At 40.3% G+C, this 22058-nt stretch overlaps 1 protein-coding gene across 1 annotated transcript; it reads right to left on the bottom strand.

Annotated features, from left to right (window-relative positions):
* Window positions 1–2325: 2325 nt before the first annotated feature.
* Window positions 2326–21696, bottom strand: LOC145865973 (NLR family CARD domain-containing protein 3-like). The gene is made up of 8 exons (XM_082970862.1): window positions 21411–21696; window positions 20307–20405; window positions 12060–12176; window positions 10359–10448; window positions 7635–7719; window positions 7278–7506; window positions 3146–4910; window positions 2326–2868 (listed from the first exon to the last, which is right to left on the bottom strand). The coding sequence occupies exons 2-8, from the start codon at window positions 20387–20389 to the stop codon at window positions 2679–2681; spliced, it is 2559 nt and encodes an 852-aa protein (XP_082826988.1). The 5' UTR covers window positions 20390–20405; window positions 21411–21696; the 3' UTR covers window positions 2326–2678.
* Between the last annotated feature and the right edge of the window lie 362 nt (window positions 21697–22058).

Here is a 22058-nt window from a genome sequence, read left to right as displayed (position 1 = left end):
TGATTTTGTATGTTTGCCCCCTTACAAAGAAAAGATCAGTCTATAATTTTAATGGTAGGTTTATTTGAACAGTGAGAGACAGAATAACGGCAAAAAAATCCAGAAAAACGCATGTCAAAAATGTTATACAATTATTTGCATTTTAATGAGGGAAATAAGTATTTGACCTCTCTGCAAAACATGACTTAGTACTTGGTGGCAAAACCCTTATTGGCAATCATAGAGGTCAGACGTTTCTTGTAGTTGGCCACCAGGTTCGCACACATCTCAGGAGGGATTTGTCCCACTCCTCTTTGCAGATCTTCTCCAAGTCATTAAGGTTTCAAGGCTGACGTTTGGCAACTTGAACCTTCATATCCCTCCACAGATTTTCTATGGGATTAAGGTCTGGAGACTGGCTTGGCCACTCCAGGACCTGTGCTTCTTCTTGAGCCACTCCTTTGTTGCCTTGGCCGTGTGTTTTGTGTCATTGTCATGCTGGAATACCCATCCACAACCCATTTTCAATGCCCTGGCTGAGGGAAGGAGGTTCTCACCCAAGATTTGACGATACATGGCCCCGTCCATCGTCCCTTTGATGCAGTGAAGTTGTCCTGTCCCCTTAGCAGAAAAACACACCCAAAGCATAATGTTTCCACCTCCATGTTTGACGGAAGAGATGGTGTTCTTGGGGTCATAGGCAGCATTCCACCTCCTCCAAACACGGTGAGTTGAGTTGATACCAAAGAGCTCCATTTTGGTCTCATCTGACCACAACACTTTCACCCAGTTGTCCTCTGAATCATTCAGATGTTCATTGGCAAACTTCAGATGGGCATGTATATGTATTCTTGAGCAGGGGGACCTTGCTGGCGCTGCAGGATTTCAGTCCTTCACGGCGTAGTGTGTTACCAATTGTTTTCTTGGTGACTACGGTCCCAGCTGCCTTGAGATCATTGACAAGATCCTCCCGTGTAGTTCTGGTCTGATTCCTCACCGTTCTCATGATCATTGCAACTCCACGAGGTGAGATCTTGCATGGAGCCCCAGGCCGAGGGATATTGACAGTTCTTTTGTGTTTCTTCGATTTGCGAATAATCGCACCAAATGTTGTCACCTTCTCACCAAGCTGCTTGGCGATGGTCGTGTAGCCCATTCCAGCCTTGTGTAGGTCTACAATCTTGTCCCTGACATCCTTGGAGAGCTCTTTGGTCTTGGCCATGGTGGAGAGTTTGGAATCTGATTGATTGATTGCTTCTGTGGACAGGTTTCTTTTTTTACAGGTAACAAGTTGTGGTTAGGAGCACTCCCTTTAAGAGTGTGCTCCTAATCTCAGCTCTTTACCTGTATAAAAGACACCTGGGAGCCAGAAATCTTTCTGATTGAGAGGGGGTCAAATACTTATTTCCCTCATTAAAATGCAAATCAATTTATAACATTTCTGACATGAGTTTTTCTGGATGTTTTTGTTGTTATTCTGTCTCTCACTGTTCAAATAAACCATTAAAATTATAGACTGATCCTTTCTTTGTCAGTGGGCAAACGTACAAAATCAGCAGGGGATCAAATACTTTTTTCCCCCACTGTATATGGGGCTTTGGTGACAAAACGGATGGCACTGTGATAGACTGCATCCAATTTATTGAGTAGGGTATTGGAGGCTATTTGGTAAATGACATCGCCGAAGTCGAGGATCGTTAGGATGGTCAGTTTTATAAGGGTATGTTTGGCAGCATGAGTGAAGGACGCTATGTTGCGAAATAGGAAGCCAATTCTAGATTTAACTTTGGATTGGAGATGCTTATAGTGAGTCTGGAAGGAGAGTTTACAGTCTAACCAGACACCTAGGTATTTGTAGTTGTCCACATATTCTAAGTCAGAACCGTCCAGAGTAGTGATGCTGGACGGGCGGGCAGGTGCAGGCAGCGATCGGTTGAAGAGCATGCATTTAGTTTTACTTGTATTTAAGAGCAGTTGGAGGCCACGGAAGGAGAGTTGTATGGCATTGAAGCTCGTCTGGAGGTTAGTTAACACAGTGTCCAAAGAAGGGCCAGAAGTATACAGAATAATACCAATAACAGAGGGGGTCTGATCTTTGTGCCTCTGTAAATTTCTCATTCATCATCATTAACGATTAATTCCTGATTATTCATAATCATGGTATCATCCACATGAATGTAGAAGTGTTCAGAAACATGTTCTATTCTTACTGACAACACAAGTGAAGTGACTCCAAAATGACAGGACATTATTCACCGTTCAGTTTCTATTAGGAAAAACATCATCCAAAACACAACCAAAACAAACTGAAAAATGAATTCAACAAGTTTGTAGAATCACAGGCTTGATGTAATCACTGCAGGCATGGAATATGGTACAACTACTAAACTTATGACTACTTTAATACAATATAAGTGCATTTGTCCAAATAATTAAGACTTTTTCAAATGGGAGAACTAAATACATAAAGTGCTTTAATTTGTAAATGGTAAAACAGATATGAATGAAATTACCCTCAAATTAAATGTGACATTCTGTACTGTCACCTAATATGAAACATTGTATCTCAAATCCAAAATGCTGGAGCATAGCACCACATTTAAAACTGTAAGCTTCACTGTCCAAACACATATGGTGTGGACTATGTGTGTCTGGTAAACACATGAGGATCTGGTGAACAGTTATCACTTGTTGACCAACTACAGGAATACTGACCTCAGAGTCTCCAGTTTACAGTGTGGATCCTCCAGTACAGCAGAGAGCAGCTTCACTCCTGAATCCTTCAGGTCATTGTTACTCAGGTCCAGCTCTCTCAGGTGTGAGGGGTTTGACCTCAGAGCTGAGACCAGAGAAGCACAGCCTTTCTCTGTGACTCCACAGCCTGACAGCCTGCAACGAGATCATCATGACTTCACAAACACACTGTTAATTTAACACCAGTAGTGTAGAAGGACAATGGCAGATGCATTTGGTTCATATTCCCAAACAACACATAGATTCATCTTCCGTCTCCTAGAATTGTATGGTCATATTGTAATACTAGATTGAATATCTGATTCAATATGTTATGCAATATAATATTATATACATATTATAATACATATTTTCTGTAAACATAATATTTCCTCCTGATGATTACTTCTTATATGTCATTTTATTTACTCACAGAGCAGCTCTGGAGGCTTTGACAACTGGCAGCAGCCTCAGAAGACCTTCCTCTGATCTAGAGTATTTCTTCAGGTCAAACACATCCAGCTCCTTTTCTGAAGTCAGCAACACAAAGACCAGAGCTGACCACAGTGCAGGTGACAGGTTGGTTTCTGAGAGACTTCCTGAGCTCAGGTAGCTTTGGATCTCCTCCACTAGAGAATGGTCATTCAGTTCATTCAGACAGTGGAACAGATTGATGCTCCTCTCTGGAGAGGGATTCTCCCTGATCTTCTCCTTGATGTACTTGACTGTTTCTTCATGGCTCTTTGAGCTGCTTCTTCTCTTTGTCAGTAGACCTCGTAAGTGCTTCTGATTGGACTCCAGTGAGAGGCCCAGAAGGAATCGGAGGAACAGGTCCAGGTTTCCCATCTCACTTTGTAAGGCTTTATCCACAGCACTCTTGTAGAAAGTAACTTCAGGCTTCTCTTTTGTTTGCAGTTTGTCCATTAGATTCTCATTGTTGTTGATGAATGAGAGGAACACATACACAGCAGCCAGAAACTCCTGAATGCTCAGATGAACGAAGCAGTACACCTTGTCCTGGTACAGCCCACATTCCTCTTTAAAGATCTGTGTGCACAATCCTGAGTACACTGAGGCTTCATTGACATCAATGCCAGCCTCTTTCAGGTCTTCTTCATAGAAAATCAGATTGCCCTTCACTAGCTGTTGAAAAGCCAGTTTTCCCAGTGACAGAATGCTCTCGTTATTCCAGTGTGGATCTGTCTCTTCTTTCCCAAGATACTTTTCATTCTTCTGTTTGGTATGAAACACCACAAGGTGTGTGTACATCTCAGTCAGAGTCTTGGGCATCTCTTCTCTCTTATGTTTCAGCATGTGTTCGAGGACTGTTGCAGAAATCCAACAGAAGACAGGAATGTGGCACATGATGTGGAGGCTCCTTGATGTCTTTACATGTGAGATGATTGTGCTGGCCAGGTCCTCATCACTGAATCTCTTTCTGAAGTACTCCTCCTTCTGTGGGTCATTGAACCCTCGTACCTCTGTCACCTGGTCAACACACCCTGAAGGGATCTTATTGGCTGCTGCAGGTCGGGTAGTTATCCAGAGGAGAGCAGAGGGAAGCAGATTTCCCTTGATGAGATTTGTCAGCAGAACATCCACTGAGGTTGACTCTGTGACGTCACAACAGATCTTGTTCTTCTGGAAGTCTAGGGGCAGTCGGCACTCATCCAGACCATCAAAGATGAACACAACTTTGTACTTGTCGTAGTTGGAGATTCTTGATTGTTTGGTTTCCATTGAGAAGTGATAGAGAAGTTCAATCAAAGTGTTTTTGTCCCCTTTCATCAAATTCAGCTCCCGAAAAGGGAATGAAAACACAAATTGAACATCCTGATTTGCTTTTCCTTCAGCCCAGTCCAGAATGAACTTCTGCACAGAGACTGTTTTTCCAATGCCAGCGACTCCCTTTGTCAGCACAGTTCTGATAAGTTTGTCTTGTCCAGTTAAGGGTTTGAAGATGTCGTTACATTTGACTGCAGTCTCTGGTCTTGCTTGTTTCCTGGTTGTTGTCTCAATCTGTCTCAGCTCATGTTCATTATTGACCTCTCCTGTTCCACCCTCTGTGATGTAGAGCTCTGTGTAGATCTTATTGAGAAGTGTTGGGTTTCCTTGTTTAGCGATCCCCTCAAATACACATTGAAACTTCTTCTTTAGATTAGATTTGAGTTCACGTTGGCAAATCACAGCAAGCTCATCTGAATGAAGAAATAGCACAGAGGATATTAATATTACGTCTGTTTTAATGCCTACAGTATTGTAGGACTGTTATAACATTTTAAATTATAATCATTTATTCTCTTAACTGAATGTATTGTCATGACGTTGCCCTCACTCTGGGAACAGGGAGCACAGTTGACCCCCTCCGCCTTGCACCATCCCCCTACCTACCTCTCCCTACCCAGGCCCTGTCAAGGCGGTCGTAAATTCCAAAGGAAATGTCCTGCCTAACAGGCCCAGTTGAGACTGAGAGGGGTTTCATAGAGAGACAAGGAAATTCTTCCAACTCACAGAATTGGGGAACCAAACGACATTTATGTTCTGGAGAAGGTATAAAAGATCGGTGAAGAATCCAGCTACGAACTGGTCCGCTTGGTACAATTGTGTGATACTCAGAAGAGACCACAGTATTACCATAAAACTGTTTATATAATAGCCTCAGCTATGGGACTTGCATCTAAATGGTTGTATAAAATGTATTAACCTCTCTAGGCTAGGCGGGACGAATTCGTCCCACCTACGTAACAGCGACTGCTATCCTGTGGCGCGATTTTCAAAACCTTAAAAATCCTATTACTTCAATTTCTCAAACATATGACTATTTTACAGCCATTTAAAGACAAGACTCGTTAATCTAACCACACTGTCCGATTTCAAAAAGGCTTTACAACGAAAGCAAAACATTAGATTATGTCAGCAGAGTACCAAGCCAGAAATAATCAGACACCCATTTTTCAAGCCAGCATATAATGTCACCAAAACCCAGAAGACAGCTAAATGCAGCACTCACCTTTGATGATCTTCATCAGATGACAACCCTAGGACATTATGTTATACAATACATGCATGTTTTGTTCAATCAAGTTCATATTTATATCAAAAACCAGCTTTTTACATTAGCATGTGACGTTCAGAACTAGCATACCCCCCGCAAACTTCCGGGGAATTCGCTAATATTTTACTAAATTACTCACGATAAACGTTCACAAAAAGCATAACAATTATTTTAAGAATTATAGATACAGACCTCCTCTATGCACTCGATATGTCCGATTTTAAAATAGCTTTTTGGTGAAAGCACATTTTGCAATATTCTAAGTACATAGCCCAGGCATCACGGGCTCGCTATTTAGACACCCGGCAAGTTTGGCACTCACCATAATCATATTTACTATTATAAAAATGTCATTACCTTTTGTTGTCTTCGTCAGAATACACAGCCAGGACTGCTACTTCAATAACAAATGTTGGTTTGGTCCAAAATAATCCATCGTTATATCCGAATAGCGGCGTTTTGTTCGTGCATTCCAGACACTATCCGAAATAGTAAAGAAGTGTCACGCGCTTGGCGCAATTCGTGACAATAAAATTCTAAGTATTCCATTACCGTACTTCGAAGCATGTCAACCGCTGTTTAAAATCAATTTTTACGACACTTTTCTCGTAGAAAAGCGATAATATTCCGACAGGGAATCTCCTTTTCGGCAAACAGAGGAAAAAATCCCAAAGGCGGGGGCGGTCGGGGTCACGCGCATAAGCTAGTGTCTCTTGATGGGCCACTTGAGAAAGGCGATAATGTGTTTCAGCCTGGGGCTGGAATGACGACGTTCTGTTTTTTCCCGGGCTCTGAGCGCCTATGGACGACGTGGGAAGTGTCACGTTAGAGCAGAGATCCTTAGTAAATGATAGAGATGGAAAAGAAGTTCAACAAATGGTCAGACAGGCCACTTCCTGTAAAGGAATCTCTCAGGTTTTGACCTGCCATTTGAGTTCTGTTATACTCACAGACACCATTCAAACAGTTTTAGAAAATTTAGGGTGTTTTCTATCCATATGTAATAAGTATATGCATATTCTAGTTACTGGGTAGGAGTGGTAACCAGATTAAATCGGGTATGTTTTTTATCCAGCCGTGTCAATGCTGCAAGCGTCCCACCTAGCCCATAGAGGTTAAACGATTAATCAGTTTAATCGCGTGATAATAATTACAGGGAGTTATTTGATAAACAAGTTTAATGGTGCCCAAAGACACAACAGTATAAATGTGTATATGTTTTCATAATGCATTACAGACTGGTGTGACTGATTACATTATTATTGGTATTATTGATGGTATTATTAATGTTCTCTCTCTCTCTCTCTCTCTCTCTCTCTCTCTCTCTCTCTCTGTCTCTCTCTCTAAATTAATCCACACAACACATCCCTTCTGCTACTTGATGAGGTCACTAGGTGTTGTGTTAAGGCTGCTACAATATCATTGAGTTACACAGCTACTTTAGCTGTACTTTAGCCACAGCTTTTAAATGTTATAAAACAGCATTCAACATGAGTAAAACAGCTCTTACTTTTCTCCAGTGTGTCAGCAAGCTCTTTCTGGTTCATTTTCCTCAGGACGTGCAGTGTGATCTTCAGAGCCCCCTCTCTGGCACTGCTCTCCTGCTTCTCATCTTCAGCATCCACCACTTCCTCATCCTGCTTCTGACTCTCAAAGCCTTGTGGGAGTTCTGGACTAAGATTCCTCTTGAACATTTTCAGCTCGTTCTTCACAAATGTAATAATTTTCTCTTCAAGCAACTGAAATAATAAAGTAAATAAGTTAAGCAAGAGAAGAAATGCTTTCTCATCAACACAATAATGAATGATTGACAGATCAACTTTACTTGAGGAAAACAAAAACAAATGTTCATAACAGGACCACATACACTGAATATAGAGTCCAGGTCTGTTTGATGACTCTGGGAAGACTGACCACTGAGAATCTCTGACTCTGATCTCTCCTGTTGGTTTCTGTGGACAAAACATGAGATTACAGTACACACACACACACACACACACACACACACACACACACACACACACACACACACACACACACACACACACACACACACACACACACACACACACACACACACACACACACACACACACACACACACACACACACACACACACACACACACACGGAGGGAACGTTGTGTTTGTTTCATATTGTTTTAGGACTATGAAAATGGACTAAAGGATTAGCCTATGGATTATGAAAACAACCAAAAGAAATGTGAAAATGGGAGAGGATAAATGACTAGAGACAGTGTTGTTTAACCTGTTGGGGATAGGGGGCAGTATTTGCACGGCTGGATAAAAAACGTACCCGATTTAATCTGGTTACTACACCTGCCCAGTAACTAGAATATGCATATAATTATTGGCTTTGGATAGAAAACACCCTAAAGTTTCTAAAACTCTTTGAATGGTGTCTGTGAGTATAACAGAACTCCTATGGCAGGCCAAAACCTGAGAAGATTTCAAGCAGGAAGTGGCCTGTCTGAGAAGTAGTGTTTCATCTTGGCTCTTTTTATTGAAGACTCAGGATCTGTGCAATAACATGACACTTCCTACGTCTTCCATAGGGTCTCAGAGCCCGGGAAAACGTTGAACGATATCGAGGCAGGCTCTGGCTGAAACACTTTATCGCTTTTGGCAAGTGGCCACTCAGAGTACTATGGGCTTAGGCGCGTGCCCGCTTCGACCGAATGGTTTCTTTTCCTTTGTCTGTTTATCTAAACGCAGATTCCCGGTTGGAATATTATCGCTTTTTTATGAGAAAAATGGCATAAAAATGGATTTTTAACAGCGGTTGACATGCTTCGAAGTACGGTAATGGAATATTTAGAATTCTTTTGTCACGAATTGCGCCATGCTCGTAACCCTGATTTAGCATTTAGGATAGTGTCTAGAACGCACGAACAAAACGCCGCTGTTTGGATATAACGATGGATTATTTTGGACCAAACCAACATTTGTTATTGAAGTAGAAGTCCTGGGAGTGCATTCTGACGAAGACAACAAAGGTAAGAACATTTTTCTTATAGTAAATCTGACTTTGATGAGTGCTAAACCTGCTGGGTGTCTAAATAGCTAGCCCCGTGATGCCGGGCTATCTACTGAGAATATTGCAAAATGTGCTTTCACCGAAAAGCTATTTTAAAATCGGACATATCGAGTGCATAGAGGAGTTCTGTATCTATAATTCTTAAAATAATTGTTATGCTTTTTGTGAACGTTTATCGTGAGTAATTTAGTAAATTCACCGGCAGTGTTCGGTGGGAATGCTAGTCACATGCTAGTCACATGCTAATGTAAAAAGCTGGTTTTTGATATAAATATGAACTTGATTGAACAAAACATGCATGTATTGTATAACATAATGTCCTAGGGTTGTCATCTGATGAAGATCATCAAAGGTTAGTGCTGCATTTAGCTGTGGTTTGGGTTCATGTGACATTATATGCTAGCTTGAAAAATGGGTGTCTGATTATTTCTGGCTGGGTATTCTGCTGACATAATCTAATGTTTTGTTTTCGTTGTAAAGCCTTTTTGAAATCGGACAGTGTGGTTAGATTAACGAGAGTCTTATCTTTAAAATGGTGTAAAATAGTCATTTTTTTTAAAAATTGAAGTAATAGCATATCTAACCTGTTATGGCATGTCAAGCTGGGAGGAAGATGTTCAGATGTTCAGTCTCCCCTGTCCTCAGCTTTTCCCCACCAAACAAAGGAACAGGAAGCCATTTATAACCCCCCACCCTAGCCTGGAGTTGACCAATCAGAATCCCCTGTCCTCAGCTTTTCCCCACCAAACAAAGGAACAGGATGCCATTTATAACCCCCCACCCTAGCCTGGGGTTGACCAATCAGAAGTCCTTGCAGGACAACTTGGCCAATGGCCAATTAACAAGTATCCTGCTCTCGACTCAATGTACAGACCAATGCCAACGTGGCCCACGTAGCACACGTCGCTCTGAGTTCAGGAGTGACATTCCACAGATTGTAACTGATGTTGAACTGAAACCCAACTCCTATTTACAATTCCCTATTGACCATTAGTACTCCAGTCCTCTCGTCCTCTCAAACTCTGCATTGTGTATTTATCTTTAAAATATTCTTACATTAAGGAAAGATTTTAATGTAGAAAACTGATCTGAGAGCAGCACTCCCTTTCTTTCCATCCTATCAGTATTGATACATGCTCCACCGGATGTGATACCTTGTAGTGCCGCTGATCCAGTTTCTACTGGTCTGACTGAGGATATGAACTCTGACCTGTCCACCAGACATGATACCTTGTAGTGCTGCTGATCCAGTTTCTACTGGTCTGACTGAGGATATGAACTCTGACCTGTCCACCAGACGTGATACCTTGTAGTGCTGCTGATCCAGTTTCTACTGGTCTGACTGAGGATATGAACTCTGACCTGTCCACCAGACGTGATACCTTGTAGTGCTGCTGATCCAGTTTCTGCTGGTCTGACTGAGGATATCAACTCTGACCTGTCCACCAGACGTGATACCTTGTAGTGCTGCTGATCCAGTTTCTGCTGGTCTGACTGAGGATATGAACTCTGACCTGTCCACCAGACGTGATACCTTGTTGTGCTGCTGATCCAGTTTCTGCTGGTTTGCCTGCGGATATGGAGCTCTGCCCTGTTCACCAGACTTGCTACGTTGACCTTATACCTTGTAAATAAAAAAAAGGAAATAGTAACACAAAATAACAATAATTACGCTATAAGGAGTACCAGTACTGAGTCAATGTGCAGGGGTACCAGGTAGTTGAGGTAATAATGAGGCTATAAGGAGTACCAGTACTGAGTCAATGTGCAGGGGTTCCAGGTAGATGAGGTAATAATGAGACTATAAGGACTACCAGTACTGAGTCAATGTGCAGGGGTACCAGGTAGTTGAGGTAATAATGAGACTATAAGGAGTACCAGTACTGAGTCAATGTGCAGGGGTACCAGGTAGTTGAGGTAATAATGAGACTATAAGGAGTACCAGTACTGAGTCAATGTGCAGGGGTACCAGGTAGTTGAGGTAATAATGAGACTATAAGGACTACCAGTACTGAGTCAATGTACAGGGGTACCAGGTAGTTGAGGTAATAATGAGACTATAAGGAGTACCAGTACTGAGTCAATGTGCAGGGTACCAGGTAGTTGAGGTAATAATGAGACTATAAGGAGTACCAGTACTGAGTCAATGTGCAGGGGTACCAGGTAGTTGAGGTAATAATGAGGCTATAAGGAGTACCAGTACTGAGTCAATGTGCAGGGGTACCAGGTAGTTGAGGTAATAATGAGACTATAAGGAGTACCAGTACTGAGTCAATGTGCAGGGGTACCAGGTAGTTGAGGTAATAATGAGACTATAAGGAGTACCAGTACTGAGTCAATGTGCAGGGGTACCAGGTAGTTGAGGTAATAATGAGGCTATAAGGAGTACAGTACTGAGTCAATATGCAGGGGTACCAGGTAGTTGAGGTAATAATGAGACTATAAGGAGTACCAGTACTGAGTCAATGTGCAGGGGTACCAGGTAGTTGAGGTAATAATGAGACTATAAGGAGTACCAGTACTGAGTCAATGTGCAGGGGTACCAGGTAGTTGAGGTAATAATGAGACTATAAGGAGTACCAGTACTGAGTCAATGTGCAGGGGTACCAGGTAGTTGAGGTAATAATGAGACTATAAAAAGTACCAGTACTGAGTCAATGTGCAGGGGTACCAGGTAGTTGAGGTAATAATGAGGCTATACGGAGTACCAGTACTGAGTCAATGTGCAGGGGTACCAGGTAGTTGAGGTAATAATGAGGCTATACGGAGTACCAGTACTGAGTCAATGTCCAGGGGTACCAGGTAGTTGAGGTAATAATGAGGCTATAAGGAGTACCAGTACTGAGTCAATGTGCAGGAGTACCAGGTAGTTGAGATAATAATGAGACTATAAGGAGTACCAGTACTGAGTCAATGTGCAGGGGTACCAGGTAGTTGAGGAAAGTTGAGGTATTATGTACATGTAGGTAAGGGTAAAAGTGACTAGGCAATCAGGATAGAGATTACATCTCCTCATCCAGGGAGAGCACACACACACACACACACACACACACACACACACACACAGGGAGGGAACGTTGTGTTTGTTTAATATTGTTTTAGGACTATGAAAATGGAAAAATAATTAGCCTATGGATTATGAAAACAACCAAAAGAAATGTGAAAATTGGAGAGGAGAAATGACTAGAGACAGTGTTGTTTAACTCACTGACCATGACCCTTGAGTTCTTCTTACCTTTGTTCAGTAGAAACGTCTCCCTCTCTAAAGTATATAGGTTGATCCATTGACCAGTCACTCTTCATGGACACACAGCTGGGTACAGGGGAGGCTGGTCTCTCCTGCTTGATTGGTCTTCAACACAACAGAGACAAACATTACATTTCTCATCTACTCTGATCTCAGATGGGGAAACATAAGAAGAGTTTCATTACTAAACGCTGTATATCACTTTCAGAAACGTTCATGTATTAGCTTTTAGGGTAGGGGGCAGAATTTAGAAGTTTCGATGACAAACGTGCCCAAAGTAAACTGCCTGTTACTCAGGCCCAGAAGCTAGGATATGCATATGCATGGTAGTATTGGATAAAAAACACTCTGACATTTCTAAAACTGTTTAACTTCTATGGGCTACATGGGGCGCTAGCGCAAAAATCTAATAATTTCAATTTCTCAAATACATGACTATTTTACACCATTTTAAAGATACACTTCTCCTTGATGTAACCACATTGTCCGATTTCAAAAAGGCTTTACAGCGAAAGCAAAAGATTAGATTATGTTAGGAGAGTACATAGACAAAAATAATCACACAGCCATTTTCCAAGCAAGGACATGTGTCAATAAAACCCAAAACACAGCTAAATGAAGCACTTACCTTTGACGATCTTCACCAGATGACACTCCTAGGACATTATGTTACACAATACATGAATGTTTTGTTCGATAAAGTTCATATTTATATCCAAAAACAGCATTTTACATTGGCGCGTGATGTTCAGAAAATGTATTCCCACCAAAACCATCGGTGAATGTGCACATCAATTTACAAAAATACTCATCATAAACGTTGACAAAATATATAACAATTATTTAACTTCTTGGGACTAGGGGGAAGTATTTTCACGGCCGGATGAAAAATGTACCCAATTTAAACTGGTTACTACTCTTGCTTAAGGAACTAGAAAATGCAAATTTATAAGTAAATTTGGATAGAAAACACTCTGAAGTTTCTAAAACTGTTTGAATGGTGTCTGTGAGTATAACAGAACTCATATTGCAGGCAAAAACCTGAGAACATTTCAACCAGGAAGTGTAAGGTCTGAGAATTGTAATTCTTATTTCTAGTCCCATTTCGAAACTACAGTAGCTGTGGTTCAGTACGTGCACTCTGCCTTCTCGAGCAAAACGAGGTAATTTTCTAACCGCGAGGTTTGTACGATGTAATTTATTGGCAGGATGGAAGATGCAGTCTTGTCTTTTCTATTCCGAGGTTGTTTACTCACAATATCAGATATTTAAAATGATTTTTTATAATGCATCCTAATCACAATGATAAGGTTGAGGTTCTGACTAGTGATTATTATCAATACCTGCTATAGTCACTGTTTATTTGCTCTCCCAAAAGCAACACAGCCCAAATACGAGCTATATAGCTACCTAAAGTAATGAGTGACCATTTTAGAAAATCATGGGACATATAGTCTGTGGTTGCATGCTATTTTATGTCAATCATATTGCTGCTTGTAGCCTATAACTGATGCTTCGTGGTCTTATGCTGCCATCTATTGGAAATATTTACCAATTAAAAGTTATTAATTCACATAAAGACGTAGGTGAGGCAGCTGAGAAATAAAGTGTATTTTTCTTGTAAATTCATTAGATCAGTCTCAAACCTGCCTCACCTATCCCACACCAATTGCTTGCTTGCGCGCCAGGAGGCTTGTTCCTTTTGGCCATTTATGCAAGTATATGGCGAAGCGCGTTACGCATATCTGTGAGTTATAAAAGTTATGAAAACGAAGTGTTTTGCAAATTTTGAACTTACAATATGGCTACTAATACTGGAGAGCTAAATCAATGTCCAAGTATAGAGATTTTTGACGATAATCTTGCATACATTTTTTTGACAACAGCTAAAGGAGAGGACACTAACGTTACCTGCTAACGTTACATTAGACTGGTAAGTGAAATACGAGTCTTCATATTTATATTCTTTTATATTGAAAGCCACAACATGTCAAAGTCAACATACAATATACATTGGCACCCGACTGGCACAGTTGTCTAACACACTGCCAGTACCTGGTTCGAATCCGTCCGTGATTTGGAGTCCCATAGGGAGGCGCACAATTGGCCCAGCGTCATCCGGGTTTGGCCGGGGTAGGCGTCATTGTAAATAAGAATTTGTACTGACTTGCCTAGTTAATACGTGTCACATATTAGTTTGCAAACAATGTAAAACAAATAATAATAATACAAACATGCTTTTTTTGTTGTCTTGAGTAAGGCAGCTCCTAAATGCAGGTGTTTCAGCCTAGCTCAGTGCTTTCTGTGGTGGTGGGGCAGCCAGAGGAAAATACTGAGCGTAGGGGTTGGTAATGTTCTGTAGTTGCGCCTTGATTGGCTCAGTGTTCTGTCACTCATGGAGACACTACGTCACCGCAAAATCTACAGGGAGAGCTCAAAAATTCAAGCCCATTGGGTGCTGCCATAGAGTTACATTAGAAGTGCCCATCCAAAAGGCTCAAGGTCATTGGCCACAGATACAATTGTCAAATCACGTTATATCTACCATGGCTTTGATTGGACTGTTCCAATTCTGTGTTTAACCTGTCAAGGTATAGGGGGCAGTATTTTCGATTTCAGATGAAAAATGTGCCCAAATAAAACTGCCTGCTACTAGGGCTCAGAAGGTAGGATATGCATATTATTAGTATATTTGGATAGAAAACACTCTGAAGTTTCTAAAACTGTTTGAATGATGTCTGTGAGTATAACAGAAATCATATGGCAGGCAAAAACCTGAGAAAAATACAACCAGGAAGTGGGAAATCTGATGCATGTAGTCTTTTCAAGTCATTGCCTATCTAACACACAGTGACTTAGGGTTAATTTTGCACTTCCTAAGGCTTCCACTAGATATCAACAGTCTTTAGAACCTAGTTTCAGGCTTTTGCGGTGAACACAGAGCGAACAAGAGGACCTGGAATTAGGTGACTCAGAAAATGACATGGGTTTTGTGACGCACATTCACGTGATGAGGTAGCTGTGTTCCATAACGTTTTTCAAGACATTGGAATCGTCCGGTTGGAATATTATTGAAGTTCTAAGTTAAAAAGACCCTAAAGATTGATGCTATACAACGTTTGACATGTTTGAACGAACGTAAATATAACTTTTTTGTACTTTTTGTCGTGACATTTTGGCCACGCTTTCTACATTTGGAGTAGCTTACTGAACGCGCAAACAACGAGGTATTTGGACATAAATTATGGACTTTATCGAACAAAACAACATTTATTGTGGACCTGGGAACCTGGAAGTGCCTTCTGATGAAGTATAATATACTGTCCCCTTCATATGTATTTGGACAGTGAAGCTAACATTTTTTAAATTATACTCCATTTTGGATTTGAGATCAAATTTAAGTGAATATTTAAGTGAATATTTCGAATGCGATTTTAGATGACTCCAAAATGGCGGGTACCTGTATTGCTTGATGTCTTTTTCTGAGCGCCGTACTCAGATTATTGCAAAGCTTTCCCCATGAAGCTTTTTTGAAATCTATCACAGCGGTTGCATAAAGGAGATGTTCATCTATAATTCCTTGAATAACAGTTTAATATTTTATCAACGTTTATGATGAGTATTTTTGTAAATTGTTGTGCTGATTCACCGGCAGTATTGGAGGCAAAATATTTTCTGAACATCACGCGCCAATGTAAAATGCTGTTTTTGGATATAAATATGAACTTTATCGAACAAAACATACATGTATTGTCTAACATTGAGTCCTAGGAGTGTCATCTGATGAAGATCATCAAAGGTTAGTGCATAATTCTAGCTGAATTTATGATTTTTGTGACCCCTCTCCTGCTTGGAAAATGGCTGTGTGGTTTTTCTTGTGTTTTCACTGTCCTAAAATAATCTAACTTTATGCTTATGCTGTAAAGCCTTTTTGAAATGGGACAACGTGGTTACATTAAGGAGAAGTGTATCTTTAAAAGGGTGTAAAATAGTCATATGTTTGAGAACCTTGAATTAGGACATTTTGTTGTTTTGAATTTGGCGCCCTGACATTTCACAGGCTGTTGAATAGTGTGAACCGTGGGTGGGATGGTAGCGTCCCAGGCAGCCCTGAGAAGTTAACCTCTGGGCGGGCTCCGTCCCGTATGCGGACGCCATTAGCATAACAAAATGTACTATATATTTTTTTCAAATATAGGACTAGGTTATATCGTTTTATAGATACACCTCTCCTGAATCGAACCACGTTGTCTGATTTCAAAAAGGCTTTACAGCATAAGCAAAACATTAGATTATGTTAGAGGAGTATATCGTAAAAGTAGCCACATAGCATTTTCCGACCAACCACATGCATCACAAATAACCAAAAAACAGCTAAATGCAGCACTAACCTTTGACAATCTTAATCAGATGACACTCCTAGGACATCATGTTACACAATACATGCATTCTTTTGTTCGATAAAGTTCATATTTATATATAAAAACAGCATTTTACATCGGCGCGTGACGTTGACTAACAATTTTCCCTCAAATGCATCCGGTGAACAGCGCTACAATTTACTAAATTACTATTCGAAAACATTTTTAAAATGTAATATTGTCATTCTAGGATTTATAGATGAATATCTCTTGAAAGCACCTGTAATGCCAGATTTAAAAATAACTTTACTGGGTAATCACACTTTGCGATAAAAGGGGATGCGATACTCAGAAAAATAGGCTACCGTTACAGGTCAGCGCCATCTTGGAACAATCGCATATCAAATCTACTCTTGTATACCATTGTCAATAATCCCTTACCTTTGATTATCTTCATCAGAAAGCACTTCCAGGAATCCCAGGTCCACAACAAATGTATTTTCGTTTGAAAAAGTTAATCCTTTACGTCCCAATAGCTTGTTCTTGTTAGCGCGTTCTGAAGGCTGCTCCAAAAGTTCCGTCGGCCACGCGGGACTCCTCTTTCAATAAAATGCTATTTTTTTTATTTAGGTTTGTTCAAACATGTCAAACGTTGTATAACATAAATCTTTAGGGCCTTTTTCAACCAGAGCTCCAATAAGATTCAAGAGGGACGATTGCATTGTCTTTCTAAACGTTTCGAAAGGGGAGGGTAGCCAGGGGCGCCGGCGTCATAATGGTGACAGCCCTCCTCATGTGACCACTTTCCACAGCCTCTCATTCTGTCAGTTTTCACAGTAGGAGACTCAAACCACTTTGTAAAGACTGGGGACATCTAGTGGAAGCAATAGGAAGTGCTCAATGAACCATTGCTCACGGTGTGATTTATAGGCAAAGTGATGAAGTTGAGTCCGCAATTCAGAATTCCACATCCTGTTACGATCGGTCTTGGGGTTTTGACTGCCATATGAGTTCTGTTATACTCACAGACACCAATCAAACAGTTTTAGAAACTTTAGGGTGTTTTCTATCCACAAGTATTAATTATATGCATATCCTAGCTTCTGAGTTTGAGTAGGAGGCTGTTTAAAATGGGCACATTTTTTTTTCAAAAATCGCTGTAGCGCCCCCTATCCTAGGCGACCGTCAAGAGGTTAATTAAGGGTCTCTTTTCCAAACTTAAAAGGATAAACATTCACATGCAACACCAAGGGACAGAAAATGTTGAATACATTGGCCATGCTGTGAATCCAGCATGACTTCTGCAACGTTCAAAACAACTGGAACCTGGGAAATATCAGACTTCAGTGAGTTCAGGACAACTAGAAACTCTGAAAAAAACGAGCTCCGACTGAGAAAATACGGTTTGAACGGTCATCCAACTCGAAATTCCAAGTGGGGATCTCGGCCTCTTTCTAGAGCTCCAACCTGAAGATCACTGACGTCATCATTAGAACTTCCCATTTCCCAGTTGTCTTGAAAGCACCATAAATCCAGAGAATGACATACTTTGATGACAGAATTTGCCCACAAGGACCGCCGCGCCACCCCACCCTATACGAAACACATCCCTTATTTTAAGTGTTTCTATAATTCCCTATGGGAAAACTGTACGGTGGAAACATGTTTGGATTTTGACAGCAATGCTAAGAAGTTACAGATAAATTCAAAATGAGAGGCTAAAAGGACAGAACTCTTGATGCAGCAATGATGAAAATATCTCAAAAACCAACAGAGGAATTGCTAAAAACTCAACCAAAGAAGAAAAACAACCGTCTTTTGCACCAAGTACACCAAGTATTCTGATAGATAGCAATACTGGAAAAGCACTGGAATATTCTACAATCAGACAAAAATAAACACACACCTCTTCAAGGAACCCCCACTGGTGGTCTATAAGGAACCCCACTGGTGGTCTATAAGGAACCCCCACTGGTGGTCTATAAGGAACCCCCACTGGTGGTCTATAAGGAACCCCCACTGGTGGTCTATAAGGAACCCCCACTGGTGGTCTATGAGGAACCCCCACTGGTGGTCTATGAGGAACCCCCACTGGTGGTCTAAAAGCGTGGTCGCAATATTGTAGATAGTTTGGTAAGATCTGACCTGCCCTCTGAGCCCACTCAGACACTCTTGACACCCATCCCAAATGGGAACTACAAACGTGGCTCATGCGCACAGTGCAACAGCACTATAAAAACATCCATCTTCAGACATCAACATACAGGTAGAAAAATCCCTGTTAGAGGGATCATCTCATGCAATACCAAGGGAGTAATCTATCTCATCACCTGTTCATGTGGGAAAGCCTACGTAGGACAAACGAAAAGACAATTAAAACAGCGCATAGCTGAACACCGCAGCTCAATCAGGTGTAAGAACACTGACTATCCAATAGCAGCTCACTTTGTTGAAGCTAACCATCCAATCTCCTCCCTCAAATACACAGGCATTGTTGAAGCTAACCATCCCATCTCCTCCCTCAAATACACAGGCATTGAGCATGTTGCTCTACCAAGGAGAGGAGGTAACATGGAGATCCTACTACTACAAAGGGAGGCTTACTGGAGATCCTGTCTAAAAACATGGACCCCTAGTGGTCTGAATATTGACTTTGATCTCAGGCCCTTATGAACAGTTCTCTGTTTTAAATGGATATATTCTTTCTACAGCTTATCAGAGCACATCCAATATGACCCCCTGTTGATGATGCTTATTATGCATTATGGTTGAAACAAAACATTACATGGAACAAATGTTTTTATTGAAATAGGAAACAATTAAATATGTGAAATTGAATAAAACAATAATGCATGTTGACGCTAATGTTATGTACAATTATCAGTTATGTTTCTATATGATAACAATAGCCTGATATATTCAATATGCCATAAAATATTGTTTGTTTAACAGTTTCACTCAATTCATTCTAATTAACTTAATCATTATGACACACCCCTCTCTATTGTCATTGGTTGCACTAATTGCACTGTTTGTCAACATAACCTGGTTCAAGTATTGATGACATCACCCTGAAGAAGGCACAGTGATGCTGAAACGTTGGTAAATACCCAATAAATGACTGGGAGTTTATACATGGAGTGTGCGACTCTATTTTTTATAGCTTATAGTTTAGCCGTTAGTCAGAACCTCCACATAAATAAACATTATCTGGGTGTGCGACAGCTCATGTTTTTTATTGGAAAAACTATTGGAACCATTTCCCTGTTTGACCGCTAGGTGTTATGGGTATTATGACACCTCCACTGTGGGGCTCAATAAAACTATTGGAACCATTTCCCTGTTTGACCGCTAGGTGTTATGGGTATTATGACACCTCCACTGTGGGGCTCTATAAAACTATTGGAGCAATTTCCCTGTTTGACCACTAGGTGTTATGGGTATTATAACACCTCCACTGTGGGGCTCTATAAAACTATTGGAACCATTTCCCTGTTTGACCGCTAGGTGTTATGGGTATTATGACACCTCCACTGTGGGGCTCTATAAAACTATTGGAACCATTTCCCTGTTTGACCGCTAGGTGTTATGAGTATTATAACACCTCCACTGTGGGGCTCTATAACGCAAATGAAATGTGAGAATCTGGTGAATGCAGAATCTAGAGAATGCAACAATATTTGTTTCATCTTGCTGTGATGTTCTCAGTAAAATGTCATACGCTAAAATCTATGAATTTTAAATCTTAGAACAGTAATATTTTACACACCCATAAGCCTTAATTTCTGTAGAAAAAAACACAAATGAGAAGAAATGGTGGATATAGTGTTTTGGATATAAACTCTTCATAAATTCTTTACAAAACTAATCTTACCTCTTAGATTTGGTGCCATGTTCCCCAGAGACACTCCTTTTAGAGGCAGGGCCCCCCTTCTCTCTCTTCCAAGAGAGACTCATTTTAGAGACAGGACCCCTAAACAGAGATCCAGCATGTTGGTTGTGGTTAACACAGTAACAACTAAACAGAGATCCAACATGTTGGTTGTGGTTAACACAGTGACAACTAAACAGAGATCCAGCATGTTGGTTGTGGTTAACACAGTAACAACTAAACAGAGATCCAACATGTTGGTTGTGGTTAACACAGTGACAACTAAACAGAGATCCAGCATGTTGGTTGTGGTTAACACAGTGACAACTAAACAGAGATCCAGCATGTTGGTTGTGGTTAACACAGTGACAACTAAACAGAGATCCAGCATGTTGGTTGTGGTTAACACAGTAACAACTAAACAGAGATCCAACATGTTGGTTGTGGTTAACACAGTGACAACTAATTATTGAATATCAATTGTTGTATTTTATTCATTATCTCTTAGCAATAAAACATTTACTAACAGATACATCCCAACAGTCAGGTGATTTAATGCATCACATGAACATGTAGTCGTGACTGATATTTTTCACCTTTTCTCCATGTAGTGGAACTAATAGTAATAATAATAATAATAACATAATATTAATAAGTCACTTTCTCTTTTAATAATTCCTCTCATTCTAGTGTGTTGCTTTGTTCAACAGGTATGATATTATTATGCTGTTACTGAATTCAGTTCATAATAACAATGTTAAGAAAAGTATGTTCAGTGGTTTCATACCAAATTACACAGGAAAGAGGAGCTCATTGTAGTTTAGAAAACACATTTTACGATATTTTGAAAGACGATTTACAACTTATACATAAAAATATACAAATTATAAAATAACCACAATATATGAATATATGAACAATATGTTTTTGAATTTGACTTGCCTACGCCCAGTTAGCGCCATTTTGTATGACTGAATTGTCACATAACTGTCCCAGGTGAAATGGACTGTTAGATCTGAGTGTTTTACTGTCAGTCACTATACTAAAAAAACACCATACATTTAATTTCTCTACACACTTTACAATAATCACTGGGAAGATTCTTACCTTGTAGCCTGAATTCACAGCCAGAACATGTCAAGTCATTGAGATATTTTCCGTTGTGCTGAGAGAGCAGCTTCCTGATGACAAGTGGCTCTGTATCTATGTTCTAGGTGCAGTTGATCTTTGGATGCAATAATATCTGGTCAAAGTCTAGTGACACAACACCATAGTATATCATAAACATAACAGCAGTTGGCCAGAAAAGGCCATGACATACTGTAAAACAGTGTTCATCAACAACACCATAGTATATCATAAACATAACAGCAGTTTAACCTTTGGCCAGTAAAGGCCATGACATACTATAACATGTAGAATCATTATGATGGATCCAGGTTCATACTATAACATGTAGAATCATTATGATGGATCCAGGTTCATACTATAACATGTAGAATCATTATGATGGATCCAGGTTCATACTATAACATGTAGAATCATTATGATGGATCCAGGTTCATACTATAACATGTAGAATCATTATGATGGATCCAGGTTCATACTATAACATGTAGAATCATTATGATGGATCCAGGTTCATACTATAACATGTAGAATCATTATGATGGATCCAGGTTCATACTATAACATGTAGAATCATTATGATGGATCCAGGTTCATACTATAACATGTAGAATCATTATGATGGAT

Source organism: Salmo salar, unplaced genomic scaffold, assembly GCF_965601325.2.
Source record: "Salmo salar unplaced genomic scaffold, fSalSal1 ptg000005l, whole genome shotgun sequence".
In the NCBI taxonomy this organism is placed as follows: Eukaryota; Metazoa; Chordata; class Actinopteri; order Salmoniformes; family Salmonidae; genus Salmo; species Salmo salar.
This window is presented reverse-complemented; position numbering and strand designations above follow the sequence as displayed.